Genomic DNA, 16,133 nt, shown 5'->3' with positions numbered 1-16,133 from the left:
GCGGCGACACGAAACTGCTCGTGCTATACCCCGCCAACCCAGCGAAGGACGCGCCCGCGAAACGGCGGGTGATTCTCCTCCTGGCGAAGAAGTAGAGGTTGAAGTGACCCTCGAAAACCTGCTAAGAGAGTTGCCTGCGGAGCTTCGCAGGCAGGAGAAGCAGCGGTTGAGTGGGCTAGTGGGCAAGCATACAGCTGCACGCGAAGCGCTCCAGAGTGACGCACTCGCTCCACTAAGCATCGATGAATACGATGCAATGGTCAAGCTGGTCGTCGATCCCCTTTGGGGTCCGGATGATACTGCCACTCTTCAGGTCACATCAGAACCCATGATGTCCTTTTTGGCTGGAAAGAGGCCACTCGAGTTTGACCAACTCTGGCGTATCGTGCCCCGGATTATGCGTTGCCTTCCGGTGGATATCCTGGACAACCGACGCCTCACATACGAAGCCGAACTGGTTTCAATCGATAGCGACCAGGTACTTAACCCTATTTGGCCTCCTATCTTCTGCAAAGCCTTGCGGGTACTCGTAACGCACCCTTTCTTTGACCGCTGCCCTGGGTTGCTCGTCATCGCGGTTCAGTATGCCGTTAAACTGCGGACAAACGACCGCTGCAAATGGCCGCTTGAGAGCCCAATCGAGAGCCGCTTCCTCGATGATTTGGCTGCAGCTTTTGCCAGACCCCATCCGATCCGCCCAGCGCGGGTGATCCACAAGATGGTAAACCAGGCAAGGGATGGCAAGTATACGCCCCTTATGTCAGTCGTCTTACAAGAAATTGAGAAGGCCACCGACACCCCAAATGTGGCCTTCCAAGGGTCGACGGATCCGTTTGATCCATACTCAGTTATAACTGTAGACCTCAGAAATGTCGCTACTGCGCTAAATAACGTTAGGTCCTGCGGCGTCGCGATCTATCTAGATAGCGACCATATTTTCACATCTGTGAGGACCGCCATGTACAGCCATGACCTCCCGAACAAGACGATCGGTGTTGCTCATGTTCTGCAGAGGGCCCATCTGCGCTCGGCACAGCTGGCAATCCTAGCCGAAAGGCATGCGACCAATTCGGGCGAACCCACCGGCCTGGCGAACGATCTAGATGCACAGATCGCTCAAGATGCCGCCACCCTACAGACATCTCGGGTCCCAGAGTTGGAGAGCGAGATTGGTAGGCTGAAGAAGGAGCTTCTAGAGGAGCAAGAACGTGGTCGGCGCGCTTCCGAGAACGAAAACAAGCTTCGGGAGGAAGTCGAGTGGCTCAGGGCCAAGGTTGAAAACGCTCGCAATGCATTGCGGTTGGATCGGCGTTCCCGTTCTCCCTAGGCTGCCTTCGAAGAAGATTGCAGTCCTACCTCCGGCTCAGTATGGTCGTACCCTCAGCCGTTCTGGGCGGTCTGGTTCTAGGCCGTCGCTAATTTGTTTCTGGTGGTATCGAGCGACCTCTATCGGAGGGTGACCTCCAGACTAGGTGCTTTTACCATTGGAAAGGCTGCTCGGGTTTGGGGTTATGGGATATGTACTTGTGTAAATAGCAGCTAATGTATGATTAATACTGGTGGCTCGCGAGTGCCATTTCGATACTTCACATTGATCACCCAGATTCACGCCGTTTGTTGAAGCTCTAAAGGACCGTGTGGTTGAGCACCGCCAAAATATCACCATGCTTCCTGGGGTACTTAATACTCCTGGAACGCGTACCCAAACACCAGCATATTTTGGCTAGTTTCGTTCTAATACCCCGCGCCTCTCTGCACCCGATCCAAACCCTTCTTCGAACAAAACAAATCGCATGCAATTTGAACTACCCAACAATCTCAAATCCCCAAACAAAGATTTCCCGCGACGTTTCGTGTCTGTTCCATCTCAATAAGATGCCAGGCGAATATTCCAACGCCCCCATCGGGAACTCTGGTGGCGGTAATCAAGGCGCTGGCGGCGCCAACGCGGGCAAGTCTGGTGTTGGTGATCAAGACAGCGGTGGCGCCGGCAATCCCGGTGACCCTGGCGGCAAAGGCGATGGCAAAGACAGCAAGCATGGTGTACATGTACAAGGCCCGCCTAAGCGCAAAGCTGACGACGTTGGCAACAGCCAGCCCAAACGCCACCACCACAACCCGCAACTTCCGCAAGGTAGCAGCTTGTCGGCTCTCGGTAGCCAGATGATCTCGGCAGCCCATGCGACGAACATGGTCGCTCAGCCGCCATTGCAGGGGATTGACCCGGCCCAGCTTGAGCCAGGCGTCAACGGCCCCGTCGGCGGCCACGATTCGGCGAACCGGAACTTTACCACGTCGTTCCAGATGACAAACGGCGACAATATACACGCCTATAGGGGCCATAATCTGTCCATTATCAACGACATTTCGAGTATCGCTAGCCGGTTCATCAACGGCCCGGCAGCGGAATATTGGATCATCCTGGGGGAATCAATACTCCCTGAAGATGAGAGTCGGCGGCGCTCACGCCGGTACGCGCCCAGCCGCGGAGAGACGAGCAGAGTTCGCCGGGGCTCCCGGGGCCGGGGCCGGGGCGGGTTACTTCCGTTGGCTCAGCGTCTCCAGGCCCCACCGAATCCCAATGCACCACCGGATCCCAATGCCTGTGCCTGGTGCGAGAAAATGGGTCGCCACGAGCTTGCCAGAACCCATAGGCTCTCTAGCTGTATCTGGCCGACGGACTAGGGCGATGTTCCCGGCTGCCCGCGCTGCAATACGATGCAGCACTCCTGGGATGAATGCCCGAAACGGCCGGACGAGTCCCAAGCGGAGGTACGCGATCAGGATACCTTCAATCATCTTGTCCGCAGCCGCGGTTCGCTGCCGCCGATCCGCACCGAAGTACCTTGGCCGAGTCTCCTCGCCCGGCTGAGCCGTGAATCCAGATCTGGATACCCAGCCACCAAGGCCTACGTGCAGCAGCAGTTCAGGCAGGACGAGGAACAATTCCGGACCTACTTGTCCGACCCGACGTATGCGCTGTTTCTAAAAGACCCGGCGACGATCTCGACCGACGCCATCCACAAAAACCTCACCGACCTCGTTGAGTCTGAGGTCTATCGCCCGCCCCCGAAGCGCATGGCCGATGATGGCGATAATACCACCGACCGCAGTGATGAGGCCGCCGATGATGGCGACGATAACAAGGGAGATGAGGTCTCCATTGATATGCACATGGCGGATTCGTCGATGAGCAACGCCATCGTGGCAAATGCCGCCGCCGTGGCCGAGAGCGCTGCTGTGTTCGAGAACGCTGCCGCGACCAACAATACGGCTACGAAGGTTGACGGCGTCTCCATGGACGAGGCTAAGGGGTACGGGACCGATATGGAGGACTTCGCCGCCGGGTATTCGGATTAAGAGCGGGGGGCTTGGAGCTAATACATGTAGTCTAGTCTTGTACTTGTAAGAATTTTGTTGAACAATCATGTCCCCAACCTGCGTCTTCCTTCACGGCTTGTGATCTGCGATCTTGGACCACTCAAAGTGTTTCCGTTTGAGCCTGTTTCTTTGTTTGCCGACGGACAGAGCTGCAAAGCCACGGCTGAACTCACCGAGGCGCTCTTCCGATACCGACGGCGAGATGGGCCGAGCCTTAGATGGATCCAGTAGCTCTACGTCAACAGCGACGATACCGGTAACGACAACGGCAAGCGAAGTAGGCAGATAGGGAGGCTCCGACACACCTTGCTTTCTGCTCGTCGGCTGATTGTCTGGCTCGGCCCAGCCTAGGACAACTCTAATCCGGTGTCTGAACACGCACGGCACCCTGATCACTTGCGCAGTGAGTATGAACTCCCGCCGCCATGGCCTCAGGACTCGTCCATTTTACCCCTGGGGGTCCCTGTTGCCACTGCTCCCGATCGCTTGCAGGGTACCCTGCGGGCGCCGACGCTGCGTTTCGAAAGGTGTGGGCGAGGGCCTGGTTCTACCGCCTTTGGAGCTCGCACTAAGCAAGGACATCATTGTTGTGTGCGGCGACCATGAGCTTGGACAGCAGGTTTCCCATATTAATCCCCTTGTGTGGCTCCGTCGGCTATCTCCGTCCCGTCGCCAGGCTTCGCCGAAGGGTTGAACATTTTTGTCCTCGACGGGCGAAGCGTATCGCATCGTCCGGAACTGTCGCGCCACCGACCCTCACGACAGCGTCAATATTTGCCATGGCCGCCCTCAAACCTGTCTCCCCCGTCGAGGTCGGCTACAGACTTGGCGTCTTCAAGGTGTACCAGCAGGCGACCTTTGCCCTCCTGTCACAGCCCCGGTCGATCCAAGTCCTCCGGCAGCTCGCCAGCCCTACTGGAGGAAGAAGCCACGAGCTTCCCTCCTGGACGCTGGACCTTTCCAGCCTGCTCGAGATCACCGCGGGCCCCTAGGCCCTTCCTCGGCCGCGGCGATTCCTTAAGGGGGGGCTACGAGAAGGCTGACGCCGACCGAAGCGGGCTCTGGCCGTTTGACTTACGAGTCCCGAGGTCACGCCACGAACGGCGCACCAACACGCTCGTCGCTACTGGCCCCGCCATGCCCGCCGCCGTGGCCGCAGTAGGAGAAGCAAAGGCAGCGACAAAAACGCACGCCGGGAGCAGGGGCGACAACCGCAATGTCCACGTTTGCTTCAGCCAGATATCACACACGTGAAAAGCCTAGCCGTCACCCACTTCCACAACGATGACCCGTCGTTGCCCAACAACGGGGAGCGGCGGCGTTTCCCGCAACCAGTCTCCGACATGTTTCTCGACACGCTCGTTGCGCACGACTCACATGACGTGTTGTGCAACGATCCCCCGCGGCCGCCCGTCTCGTCCGAGGCAGACCGTGGCGTTCTTCTCAGCGGGGTAGTTTCCGGTGGTATTGCGGCCGTATGGCGGGCAGCACGACAGAGCAGGCCGCGGTGGTAATAATGCCGGGCGATGCTGGAGGTGATGTGGTCCGGGGAAGAATTTCTATATGACTGGTGGCGTCATCGCAATAAGGGGCTGGGGTATACGCACTTGCTATCCGAATATGCCATCTAGTAGAAACACTAGTAAATACCTTAGGGAAGCATGGGACCCAATCAATTTATTCCATTGGTACCTGTGACATTTTCGCTATCGGCTGTAACGGAACTTTCAGGCGTAAGGGCACCTACCTGTCTATAGTTCTGGATAACAACCTCCTATCCCATCGCCATTCGCCATTACATTGCGCTTCTACTGTGTGATATGGACTTCAAGGGCACTGAGGTCAAAAAAGTTCCACTAGGTTCTTTTTGGGAGATGGGAGCGCTTGGGCAGCTTGCTGAGAATATCAAAGAGACCGCACATCAGCTTCTAAGGGCAAGTCACTAGCCCTTTTTGTCTAGGTAGGTAATAACGGCGGTGTCGGTGGCGCATGCCAGGACCACAGGCTGGAACCGAGGCATGTATGTACATACCGATTCTGCCCACCGCCACAGCCCCTGATAGAGACGAAAAGGGCTGCTGCCTAGCCCTTTATCCTTAAACCTCCATTTACGAGACTATCAGTTGGTTACCCGCTTCATGTTAGGAGGAAACGTCCCAAATCCGGCGCCGCCGAGGCGGAGTTGTTTCACGTCGTGAGCCTGCGCCGCAGGATCTGGACAAACCCCGAACAGCATTGGCACAGCACAGAAAATAAGCTCCAAGTCCCACTAAACAAGCACGCTGATTAGCGCTTTGCCGCGGTTGGTGCTTGAGAATTCCGTAGCGGCTCACACTCCTCGTAGAAATCCCGTTGGACCCATGACCGGATTCCTGGGACTCGTTCCCACGGACCGGCCTCGCCCCCATCATGCTATACTTGGTGTTGGCGCTACGTTTTTCCCATACAAGGAGTGCGAGGCTGCGGCGCGGTCTTGGTATTATATCTCGCGCCCATCTCATCTGCGGCCCCATCTGCAACCGCATCCACGACCCCTTCCGCGACCAGCCGTACAACAACGACCGGACAGCGGTTTTGTCTCTGTCATCATGCCCTTATGCGTTATAAAAAAACCGCTCGACGGCTTCCGGGAGCGGTATTCTAACAGTCCCGTGGCCGAATGGGTGGCCAAGATCCGGCCCTACCTCCCCCCCATCAACTTCGTCACCCTCCATTATGCCTACTTCATCTTCTCATGTCTTATCTTGGCCCTCATCTTTTGGGGCAGCGGCTCGTCCACGAGCCTCCCGGTCAGCTTCCTCGACAGCCTCTTCTTCATCATGTCGTCGCTCACGGCGTCGGGCTTAAACCCGATCAACCTCAGCCAGTTGTCGATCGCCCAACAGGTCATCCTGGCGCTCGCCATGATGCTCGGGCATCCCATCCTCATCTCGCTATGGACCGTTCTATTCCGGCGGCACGTTTTCGAGAAGCGGTTCCGAGCCATCGTCAAGGCGGAACGGGCAAGGAAGCTAAAGGAGGGCTCTACCATCTGGTTGTACTCGGGTTTCTCGGATCTGCTCGCTCTGGCCCGGCTGAGGTCCCTGTCCAAGACCGAGTCCAAAGAGGAGACCACCAACCAGCTGCCGGGGTTGGGCACCCGAATTCAAGGGCCGGAATCGGGAGCCCAGGGCCGAGAGGAACACGACGTGGAGGCCGGGCTTGCCCCGGCCACCGAAGGCACCATACCCAAGACGCCTGGCGCAAAAGGCGTCGCTTTCCTCGAGCCCCCTCCACGTGGAAACTCCAAAAAAGTAACGATCCCTTCCGACGAGGACCGGACCGCGGAGGTCCGGACTTTCTTGCAGGAGAAGAGAAAGAACGTGGGCAGGAACGGGGAGTTCTTTAATCTCACCATCAAGGAGCGCGAGTATCTCGGAGGTGTCGAGTACCGGGCCGTCGAGGTATTGGTGGTAACGGTGGCCATGTACTACGTCCTCTGGCCGCTGCTCGGTGCCATTGCTCTCGGCGCCTGGCTTGCGGTCAACGCGCCTGACGTCGCCGCCGTGAACGAGCAGAATGCCTGGTGGACGGGAATCTTCTTATCCATCTCGGCTTTCTGCAGCACCGGCATGTCGCTGCTGGACGCGGGCATGACTGCCTTCCAGTCGGGCTACTACTTTGTGCTGATTGTCGCCACGCTGCTCATCCTCGCCGGTAACCAGGCGTCGCCCATCTTCCTGCGCTTCATCATATGGGTTCTGTCGCGGACGCTCCGTTTCTTCACCAAGCACCAGAACCAGGCCGTGTGGAGCGAAACGTTCGACTTCATCCTGCAGTACCCCCGGCGCGTCTACATCAACATGTTCCCTTCGCGGCCTACGTGGATGCTCACGCTGTCGATCGGCGGGTTCCTGGCCGTCGATTGGATCATGTTCTTCCTTCTCAACATTGGCAATCAAGTCATCGAGGGTATCCCGCCGGGCCCGCGCGTCATGGACGGCCTTTTCCAGTCGACTTGTAAGTACTCGGGGTTTCCCCATCCCTCCATCCCCGTTCAAAGCTGACGTCGCAGCCATCCTGTCCGCCGGCTTCGCTGTTGTCTCGGCGTCTGGCGTGTATTTTGGCCTCCAGGTCCTGTGGCTGGTCAAGATGTATGCTTCGGCGTATCCGACGTCGATCACAGTCCGTGGCTCCAACGTCTACGAGGAGCGTTCGCTCGGCATCTACGCCGGGGACGATCCGGACGACAGCGACGACGAGGACAAGGGAAAGAAAGAAAACAACGCGCCGGCGGCTGGCGGTTTGTTCGTTAACCCAGGGACAACCACCGGGGCGCAGCCTCCACTGACGCCCATGTCGGCCACCTCGAACGCTTCCCGCCTCTCAAGGCTTTCCCAAGCCTCCCGCGGTGGGATCGACAAGATCGTAAACCTCGGCCGCGAGGGTGGAGCCAAGCTGGGCCGACAGCTGCAACGGCGCATGACCGAGTTCCAGGGCGTCGGCGTGGCCACTGCGCCCCTTCGGCGGCACAAGACCAGCCTTCCCCAGCTCGGCCAGCCGACCCCCCACTCCTCGGCCAGCAGCAGCACGGCCAGCGTGAACTCGGTCGATGATTCGCTCCCGCCTAAGCAGGATCTCGTCTCCCACCACGTGCGCAGCCAGCTGTCGCACGACGTGTGGTGGATCGCCCTCGCTTTCTTCCTCATCACCATCATCGAGACCTCACACACGCTCGAGGACCCGGCTGCCTACAGCCTGTTCAACATCCTGTTCGAGATCGTGTCGGCCTACGCCAACAACGGCATCTCCATCGGCCTCCCAAACGCGTCGTACAGCTTCAGCGGCGGCTGGAAAGCTGGCAGCAAGTTTGTGCTGGTGCTTGTCATGCTCCGCGGCCGCCACCGCGACCTGCCCGTGGCCCTGGACCGCGCCGTGAAGTTGCCGAGCATGGACTTGGACGAGCAGGAGGAGGACGATGCCGAGATCCGCCGCACCATTACCAGAACACCCAAGCTGGTTCAGAGCCCCCCACTGCACTCCCCGGGGAGGATCAGGCCGTTTGCGCCCATGTGAAATATTGGCTCCGGAAGAGCGTTACTCCCTATAGTGTAATTGGTTAATACCCCTAAATAAAAACTTGCATCTTGGAAGCCGATTCAGCTGCCGATATCTCTATGCCCCTGTCCCCGGGCCTGGGGGAGGGAGCGGCATCCTCGTCGGCATGTGGGTGCCCACCATGTCGGTGCCGTATAACCCGGTGCGCTCTGGCCGTCTGCTGCTTCATCGCTAGCCGTGTCCAATCCTGGCACGTTTTAACCCCAAAACTCCTACACGTCGTATTGCCACCAGACCCACGCCTCCACGGCCAGTCCACGTTTTCCCCATCATAAACTCCACCACAGCCTGGGAAGCCCACCGGGTCCCACCACGGCACGTCTGGTTGTCCACACTTGGCAATGCTTGCCCCCCTTGGCTCCTGGTTGTGCATGGCTACATCCTGAAACAGTTCGAGCTCCGGCGTTTGTCTCCAACGGCGGGTCGCTCCTCGGATATCAAGGGTCCCGGAATCGGGACGCGGGGGAGATGGGTCTGGGGGCGTCCTCTGGGGTAGATTAATAAAGATGGCCGTCCCGATTACTCTCCGTTACATGCTAAAAGCCCCGGAAGCCTTGTAACCAGCACCACAAGATGAGCAAGGAGGCACGCAAAACGCAGAATGTCGAGCGTAGCGTGCGGTTGCAGCCCCGAGTCAAGATGACGGCGGCTAACAAACACAGGAGCCGAAAAAGCCCCATGGCCTGCCCGAAGAGCATCGAGAGTACCTCCTGCAACGCCATGGCACCTTAGATCTCGAGCCCGTGCCGGACATGACGGACAGAGATCCGTACAACTGGCCAAAGGGCAAGGTAAGCATGCTCAGCCCTAAGCAACCCTCAAAACTCACCTTGGGTTGCAGAAACTCCTGAACCTCGCCATGATCGCCTTCCACGCCATGATGGGCACCTTCACGGCCGCCGCCGTCCAGTCCGTGTTTGCCGAAATCGCCGACGACCTCAATGTCTCGATCCACCAAGCCTCGTACATGCTGTCGCTCCAGATTGCCGTCCTCGGCGGTGCCCCCCTCTTCTGGCGGCCGCTTTCGCAACGATATGGCCGGCGACCCATCTTCCTGCTGTCGCTCATCTGCAGCCTCGTCGGAAACATCGGGTGTGCCGTCAGCCCTTCATACAGCACCATGGGACTCTGCAGAGCCATCACGGCTTTCTTCATCTCCCCCGCTCTGGCCATCGGGAGCGGCGTCGTTACCGAGACCTTCTTTAAGAAAGAAAGGGGCAGGTACATGGGCATCTGGACCATGATGGTGACGCTGGGCGTGCCGATGGCGCCCTTCATCCTCGGGTTCGCTGCCGTCCGCGTCGGATACCGGTGGATCTACTGGATCCTCGCCATTGTGGGTTTCCGAACTCATGTCGCCAAACCACTGCTGACCGCTCTAGACCAACGCCGTCCAATTCATACTGTATTTCCTCCTCGGCCGCGAGACCTTGTACTGCCGCCACCCAACTCCATCCTCGACCCCTTCCGTTGTCGGACCTTCCTCGTCCAAGAGTCTGCTGTCGTTTGGCCGCATCGATCCGAGTCCCCTAGGGGTGCGGGATTTCGTGCAGCCCCTGACCTTTGCTGCCCACCCCTGCGTCCTCATCCCGACCGTCGGCTACGCCATGGTGTTCCTCTGGGGTAACATTATGATGTCCGTCGAGACAGGCTCGCTGTTTCCCGCGAGGTTCGGGTTCGATCCGCAACAGGTCGGCCTGCAGAACATTAGCATCATCGTCGGCTCGCTCATCGGCGAGCAGATCGGCGGCTTCATGAGCGACTGGTGGATGTGGCGGCGCCACAAGGAGGCCGATGGCGGAGGAAGCGACAGCGAGAGCCCGGACGATAGGGACGCCCTCGTACCGCAACCCGAGTTCCGGCTGTGGCTGAGTTATCCCGGGTACCTGCTTGCCATCTGCGGCGTCGTCGTGTACCTGGTGCAGATCGACCGTGCCGGCAGCACGTGGAACGTCACGCCCCTCGTGGGTACGGGCATCGCGGCGGCGGGGAACCAGATCGTCACGACTGTCGCCACCACGTACGCTGTGGATTGCTACCGGGAGGACGCCGCCGGTGTAGGCGTCTTTATCAACTTTGTGAGGCAGACGTGGGGTTTTATCGGACCGTTTTGGTTCCCGCTCATGATCGAGAGTGTCGGCTTCAGGGCCTCGGCAGGGATTGCAACGGCGATGCTGGTTGGCGTTTCGATGATCCCGACCGCGGTGGTGCAGTGGAAGGGCCAGATGTGGAGGGGGTGATGGAGTGAAGTGACTCGTCCATCTTGGGCTGCGCTGTTGCTTGTATGAAGGGCAATGAATGCCACCGAATCCCACTTCGCGCCACCTATCAGTCCCTAGAGTACCGCAATGTAACAACGTGCCGTCGACTATAACGAGTTCCGTCCCAGGAGAGAAAGAGCCACATGGGTTGGCGCCGGTCGGCTTTATGTTTCGAATCTAAAGGGGGCGGCAGACGCAGGACTTTTCAGCCCCGGGGCCGCCCAGGCTACATGAGAATCGATGCCCCTGTCGGGGAGAAATCCCCCAGGTGACAACAAAAGCATCCCGTGGCCCCGTACGCCAAGTGGTGCTTGAGTGGAGGCTCGGGAGGGAATTTGCTGTACCCCGCCGATGAGCTGTACCGCACCCGAGCATAAACGATTTGGAACTTTGCGATCGTGTGGATGGTTTCCTAACAAGCGGCTACCGAGCTGGTCTTAGTGCTGCTGACAAGACCATGACAAACTCGCCTTACCCACACCCCTGCGGTTGGGCTGCAGGAAAATGTCTTGGCGACTCGGAGAAGATAGAAACGCTGAGAGCAGTGATCGTTGATAAGAACTGAGCATGGGGGCATTATAAGCAACTGGCAAGTTGGGAGCCGTGGGACAGCAAGGGCAGAATCTGCCCCGGTTGGTGTGGGGGCTGGAAATGCTACGGAGGTGGTGAAACACATACAATATAAGACAGGGTTGTCTATGTCTCGGGCAACCAAAGTGGGATAAATTCAAGCTAATCTATTCGGCGCAAGATCGCCCGTCGCACACGGAGTGACCCTGTAACCCCCGACATGGACTATGAAAGTTGTACAACCCGCATGCACGAACCACGGTACAGTAACACAAGACTACCATCTAAGCGTACTTCCAGTTACCCGCCTTCATCTCCGCGCCCACGTCCAGGATGCCCGGGAGATACGACGACATGTAGGGGCCTTTGCTCTTGGAGTAGGAAAAGGACACAAAGGTCGGCGAGACCCGGTTTTGGCCGCTATGGGATGGTCAGCGCAGGTTAAGAGCAGAACACCATGGGGACATCACGTACTGTGCAGCCTTGACGGCCTCGGGGTACTTCCCGTTGCTGCCCCACTCGTGCTGCAGCTTGGTCAGAATCTTCTCCACGTTAACCTCGGACTCCTGGACCGTCGCGTTGTGCTGGAACAACGGGACGTAGCACTTCATCTCGAGGCCGGGCTTGCTGGGGTTGATTTCGACGTTGTACTGGAGCCCGGAGAGAGGGGTTCCGGTGATCCGCTCGGGCTTCTCCCAGGCGTCGTACGCGTCTTTGTCCGAGGGGTCCGGCCCCTGCCCGGGCTTCTCGTTACGGAGAAGGGGCCAAAGGGTCCTCAGGATCTCAACGCGCTTGAGCGTGGCCTCGTCGGTCAGGCGCCCGCCGAGCGTCATGACATCACTAGCCACGGCAAAGGCGTTGCTGCTGGTGTGGAAGTACACCTTGACACGGGCCCCGGTGTTCACAGTCGGGTCGAGGCAGTCGAGGCTCGCAAAGATGAGCGTCACGTTGTACTTGACGGTAGAGAGGTAGCTACTTGGTCAGCTGGAAACTCTGAAGACAAGTCGGGGCACTCACTCCGCAACAACATCGAGGCCGGGCCCGAGCTTGTCACCAAAAGGCTCGAGTTTACGCAGGGCGTCCAGCGTGTACAGGTTGCTCGACAGGCTCCCCGAGGCAATGGCCTTGCGCATGGTGAGGATGTAGACCTTCATCATGGCCTTGCCGCCGTCCAGGTCAAAGCCGCAGAGGCTGCTGGGCATGAAGGTGGGGATCTTGTGCCGCATGGCTTCCGTCTCCTCGGGCGTCAAGTAAAACAGGTCCATGATGCTGGTGAGCCATTTGGTGTCGGCGCCCGAGGCCTTTGCGAGGGCCAAGAGGACCTCGCGAGCCCGCTTCTCGCCGAAGGGGTCCGGTCCATCGGCGCCACCGCCCGGTTTTACAACCTCGAGGCTGTAACGGACCTTGCATTTGCTGGTTGACGTCAAGTTAAGGCTGGGCTCGAAGGGCGAGTCGCAATAGGTCATGGTGTACTTGGCCCGAGCCTGTGACGGGAGCGGCCCCAGGGTCGGCGCAATATGGTCCGTGAGGAACCGCAACTGCTGGGCCTGCTGCTCAGGCGTATACGCGCCAGACGCCTGGAGCAGCGGCTGGACCATAGAGCACAGGTAGTCAGACCAGAATTCGTGGGCTGTCTTCTGTTCCGCAACCTGCGTCTTGCCCGCCTGGGGCTGCGCAACGATGGTGTCGACGGTCGCCATGGTGGAGGATTAGTTGAGGCTAGTTCTGGCAAGATACGAATGATGGTGCTATTCAGATGCACATAGATGTCCGTGTCTCGCAGAGCTACTATTTATCTCGGGACTCGGCCCCCGTCGCCCTTCTCTCAGAACCTCCCTCCATGCTGCCAAATGTTGTCGCCGAGGCTCGAGACGATTCATCCCTGGAGGCAGCTCGAAATTCCAACCTTTGAACGACCATTGTCCTCTCTGTCAGCGGACCAAGCAACCAGTCTGGTCTCCGGCGGATGATGCTGAGGATAAGGCCGTCCAGCAGGCGCTGCCATTCAGCCGCAAACAACAGCCAGACTGCCGAATGTCGGTGTCAGCAGAGCGAACCCACATCCTTGGCCCTCACCCGGGGGTGGCAGCCTCGATCGAATGTAACGTCCAAAACTTTATTCCATTTTGCAGGGGACCCCTGGCTCTGCACCTGCAAGCTGGCGCAGGCCAGGGTTGCATCGGCCGCTGATTCAGCGGGCATGGCCTTCTTCTATCCGCTGATTCAGCGGTCAATGGGCGAGCTCTGCTCCTACTGGGTCGTCACTCCGCTGAATCAGCGGTCGAAGTGGCATGCGAAACTGCGGGCTGATGGCGCGGGAGGGGCTTACCCTTGGCAGAAGTTGTGAATCAGAGACGGGTCTCAGATCCTTCAGACCTCCATTCTCAAGGAGCAGCTCGAGGTGAAAACCGCAAGGCGTTGTCAATACTTGGAACCACCGCGATGGATATTCAGAGGACAAGAGATGAGATTTCAGCCAGCTGCTACTGCTAGTCCAAATGCTAGGTACATGATCCGGGATCCGTAAAAGAAAACAAGCTTGCTCCCTCACGGAACAAGCACGAGGCGCTTGTTCTTGGTATCCTCCGTGTCCCAAACAGATTCCACGTCGGCCAACGAGGCGACCTTGACATCGTCAGGCCTGGGCATCTTGACCACGGCGCCCAGCAGGCCGCCAATCTCCTTCTTGACGTCCATCTTACTCCACGCACCCATGCCCGAGCCGGTGATGCGGACGGGCTTGGCGTTCAGCAAGCGGGAGGGGAGGCCGATGGACTCCTCACCGGCGAGGTCGCCGACGTGAATGTATTGCACGTCCTTGCCGGGCTCTGCCTCGGCAGCCTGCAGGATGCCCACGGCAGCCCGTCCGCCAACGAAGTCCAAGACGATGTGGATGGGGCCCAGGCCGGCCGGGAGCGTGAACGGGTCCTGCAGGACGATGCGTTCGTCAAGGCCCTCGACAGTAGCGAGTGTCTCCTCCTTGCGCGACATGCCGATGACGCGGGCCGCACCAAGGGAGCGCGCCACGGCAACGGCGGCCCGACCGCTGGTGCTGGTGGCGCCTAGGATGAGAACGGTGGCGCCCTCACAGCCGGCAGGAATAGCGCGGGCGCGGAACGCCATCCAGCTGCTGCCGACAGGGTTGACGAGGGTGGCCACGGCGATGGGGTCAGCACCAGGCGCAAGCTTGACGAGCGTGTGGCGTTCCACGTTGGCGCGCTCGGCGAAGAGAGAGGCGGACATGGGGGTAGCGTAGTAGAGGTCGCCCGTGGCTTCGTCCCGCACGACGCCATCGACGCTCGGGTCGTAAGGCAGAGCGACGCCGCGGGCACTCGAGTGCTTCCCCAGGGCGCGCCCCCGTACGACGGGCGGGACGGCTACCGCCACGACCTTGACCTGGATCTGGGACGGTGAAGGTGCGGGCAGGTCAGGGGCGTCGGAGTAGACGGGCGCAGAGCCCCACGATGTGATACGAGCAACCTTCATGTTGGGTGCTTGGGTGGTGTGAAATGCGGCTTTGGAGGACAGGCGATGGGCAGAAACTGCTGATGATGCTGACACGGACCGTGTTGCTCTCGAGATGGACTGAGCCAAGAAACCTCGCATGTTGACTTGCAGAAGGTGTGCCGCCGAGCGAGCTGTTTAATGGGCTCGAGTTGAGGACAAAGAAGGGAACGATGGCGTGGACGTGTGCCGAAGGAGGAAACCAGCTGACGTACTCCAGTGTTGTTTGTACAATTTTATTAGCTGCCGTGCGTAGCGACTTGCGTAGGCCTCGCCCGCTCTGTCATATTTGCTTGGCAGCCTAGCGCGTTTGCTCGCCGGCGCCATGCGTCCTTCCATCCCTCATCCCTGGTTGGCAACAAACATGTGCAGCTCTGAGGGTGTGTGGCAGCGTTGCAACGCGTCCAGGGGTGGGCAACCAGGACAGGGAAGTTAAACATTTAGACTCGGCGCCAAGAATGCCTAGACAAACGCCAAGCGTAATGCTAGCGAAGATCCCCGTTAGAGTCCGCGTTGGCATTGCTTAGCCTCAGGTCTTCGGCTAGGAGTGCCGCTGGGTGTGACACCACTTAACACATGGCGAGATTACCCCCTCGCGAGTTGATTGCTTCTCGGTCTTTTCCCGTCTTCTCGGACCATGGAATCACCCAAATGGAAACATATTGCCTGCAGGTGCGCTGTGGTGAGACGCGAAAGGGCCAGTGACACGGCCCGCCAACCACCCCCCTGAATCGTCTGAACCCACCGGCGCGGCGCCGCGTCATTTCCAACCTACCATCTTGGGAGCTTCACCACCATGTAGGTACCTACGTCTTCCAAAATAGCCCTTGTCAGCAAGTGTCGTTTTTCCCGTATCCGATTTCGATGTAGCTAGACAGCTTCTCCCCTGGGCTCGCCGGTCCCGCCGTACCAGAGTTCCGCGGGCTGTCGGGTGAGACGTCCGGATTCTTACACTTGGCGCCCGGGTTTGGCTCCCCACCACTCACACGAGGCCCGAAACGGGGACGGCCCCCCCGGGTAGCCCTACGCCCTGTCACGGCTGGCACCCAACCGGATGGGAGCTTAGTCCGCGAGTGACTAGGTACCTAATGTATGTACCCTCCGGTTACGCAAGTCGGCGTCTCCACGACTCAGAGTCCCGGACAAGCGAGAGACGAGCTCGAATCGACACCGAGGCAGGATTAAGTTCTTACGCCATCTGCAGTCACCATGTCAGGACCGCCTTGGCGGGCTTTATCCCGACGGCGTACTGGACGCCAGATCAGGCAACGAAAGGATTCATCGCTGAACATGGCAACCCCGTTGCTGCTCCTCCACCAA

The 16,133-nt window shown here is 59.0% G+C and overlaps 8 protein-coding genes across 8 annotated transcripts; 5 read left to right on the top strand and 3 right to left on the bottom strand.

Moving 5' to 3' along the window:
• Window positions 1-25: 25 nt before the first annotated feature.
• Window positions 26-928, top strand: F5144DRAFT_459732 (uncharacterized protein; the record flags this gene model as incomplete). Its single annotated transcript, XM_066784974.1, has 2 exons — window positions 26-178; window positions 479-928. Coding segments are annotated over 2 exons (603 nt in total), but the record flags the coding sequence as incomplete, so codon positions are not given.
• Window positions 929-1,875: 947 nt separating this feature from the next.
• On the top strand, window positions 1,876-3,410 carry F5144DRAFT_610615 (uncharacterized protein; the record flags this gene model as incomplete). Its single annotated transcript, XM_066791667.1, has 2 exons — window positions 1,876-2,502; window positions 2,686-3,410. The coding sequence occupies 2 exons, from the start codon at window positions 1,876-1,878 to the stop codon at window positions 3,358-3,360; spliced, it is 1,302 nt and encodes a 433-aa protein (XP_066644029.1). The 3' UTR covers window positions 3,361-3,410.
• A 573-nt stretch (window positions 3,411-3,983) lies between these two features.
• Window positions 3,984-4,373, top strand: F5144DRAFT_600534 (uncharacterized protein; the record flags this gene model as incomplete). Its single annotated transcript, XM_066791081.1, has 1 exon — window positions 3,984-4,373. The coding sequence occupies one exon, from the start codon at window positions 3,984-3,986 to the stop codon at window positions 4,371-4,373; it is 390 nt and encodes a 129-aa protein (XP_066644028.1).
• A 1,596-nt stretch (window positions 4,374-5,969) lies between these two features.
• On the top strand, window positions 5,970-8,436 carry F5144DRAFT_545930 (cation transport protein-domain-containing protein; the record flags this gene model as incomplete). Its single annotated transcript, XM_066787390.1, has 2 exons — window positions 5,970-7,380; window positions 7,436-8,436. 2 exons carry the CDS (start codon window positions 5,970-5,972, stop codon window positions 8,434-8,436), a joined length of 2,412 nt encoding a protein of 803 aa, XP_066644027.1.
• A 794-nt stretch (window positions 8,437-9,230) lies between these two features.
• F5144DRAFT_487909 (major facilitator superfamily domain-containing protein) lies at window positions 9,231-10,718 on the top strand (the record flags this gene model as incomplete). The annotated part of the gene is made up of 3 exons (XM_066785633.1): window positions 9,231-9,269; window positions 9,320-9,814; window positions 9,861-10,718. The coding sequence occupies 3 exons, from the start codon at window positions 9,231-9,233 to the stop codon at window positions 10,716-10,718; spliced, it is 1,392 nt and encodes a 463-aa protein (XP_066644026.1).
• Window positions 10,719-11,593: 875 nt separating this feature from the next.
• Window positions 11,594-13,009, bottom strand: F5144DRAFT_600531 (aromatic prenyltransferase; the record flags this gene model as incomplete). The annotated part of the gene is made up of 3 exons (XM_066791080.1): window positions 11,594-11,729; window positions 11,784-12,281; window positions 12,327-13,009. The coding sequence occupies 3 exons, from the start codon at window positions 13,007-13,009 to the stop codon at window positions 11,594-11,596; spliced, it is 1,317 nt and encodes a 438-aa protein (XP_066644025.1).
• A 748-nt stretch (window positions 13,010-13,757) lies between these two features.
• Window positions 13,758-15,043, bottom strand: F5144DRAFT_565324 (uncharacterized protein). Its single transcript, XM_066788488.1, has one exon. It carries the CDS (start codon window positions 14,913-14,915, stop codon window positions 13,857-13,859), a length of 1,059 nt encoding a protein of 352 aa, XP_066644024.1. The 5' UTR covers window positions 14,916-15,043; the 3' UTR covers window positions 13,758-13,856.
• Window positions 15,044-15,417, bottom strand: F5144DRAFT_565323 (uncharacterized protein). Its single transcript, XM_066788487.1, has one exon. It carries the CDS (start codon window positions 15,331-15,333, stop codon window positions 15,115-15,117), a length of 219 nt encoding a protein of 72 aa, XP_066644023.1. The 5' UTR covers window positions 15,334-15,417; the 3' UTR covers window positions 15,044-15,114.
• Between the last annotated feature and the right edge of the window lie 716 nt (window positions 15,418-16,133).

Source organism: Chaetomium tenue (genome assembly GCF_020726465.1).
Source record: "Chaetomium tenue strain MPI-SDFR-AT-0079 chromosome Unknown F5144scaffold_3, whole genome shotgun sequence".
Taxonomy (NCBI): Eukaryota; Fungi; Ascomycota; class Sordariomycetes; order Sordariales; family Chaetomiaceae; genus Chaetomium; species Chaetomium tenue.
This window is presented reverse-complemented; position numbering and strand designations above follow the sequence as displayed.

Excerpts from the sequence above, each read along its gene's own strand:
- F5144DRAFT_565324 (XM_066788488.1), bottom strand. The coding sequence starts at position 14,915 with ATGCGAGGTTTCTTGGCTCAGTCCATCTCGAGAGCAACACGGTCCGTG.
- F5144DRAFT_565323 (XM_066788487.1), bottom strand. The coding sequence starts at position 15,333 with ATGCCAACGCGGACTCTAACGGGGATCTTCGCTAGCATTACGCTTGGC.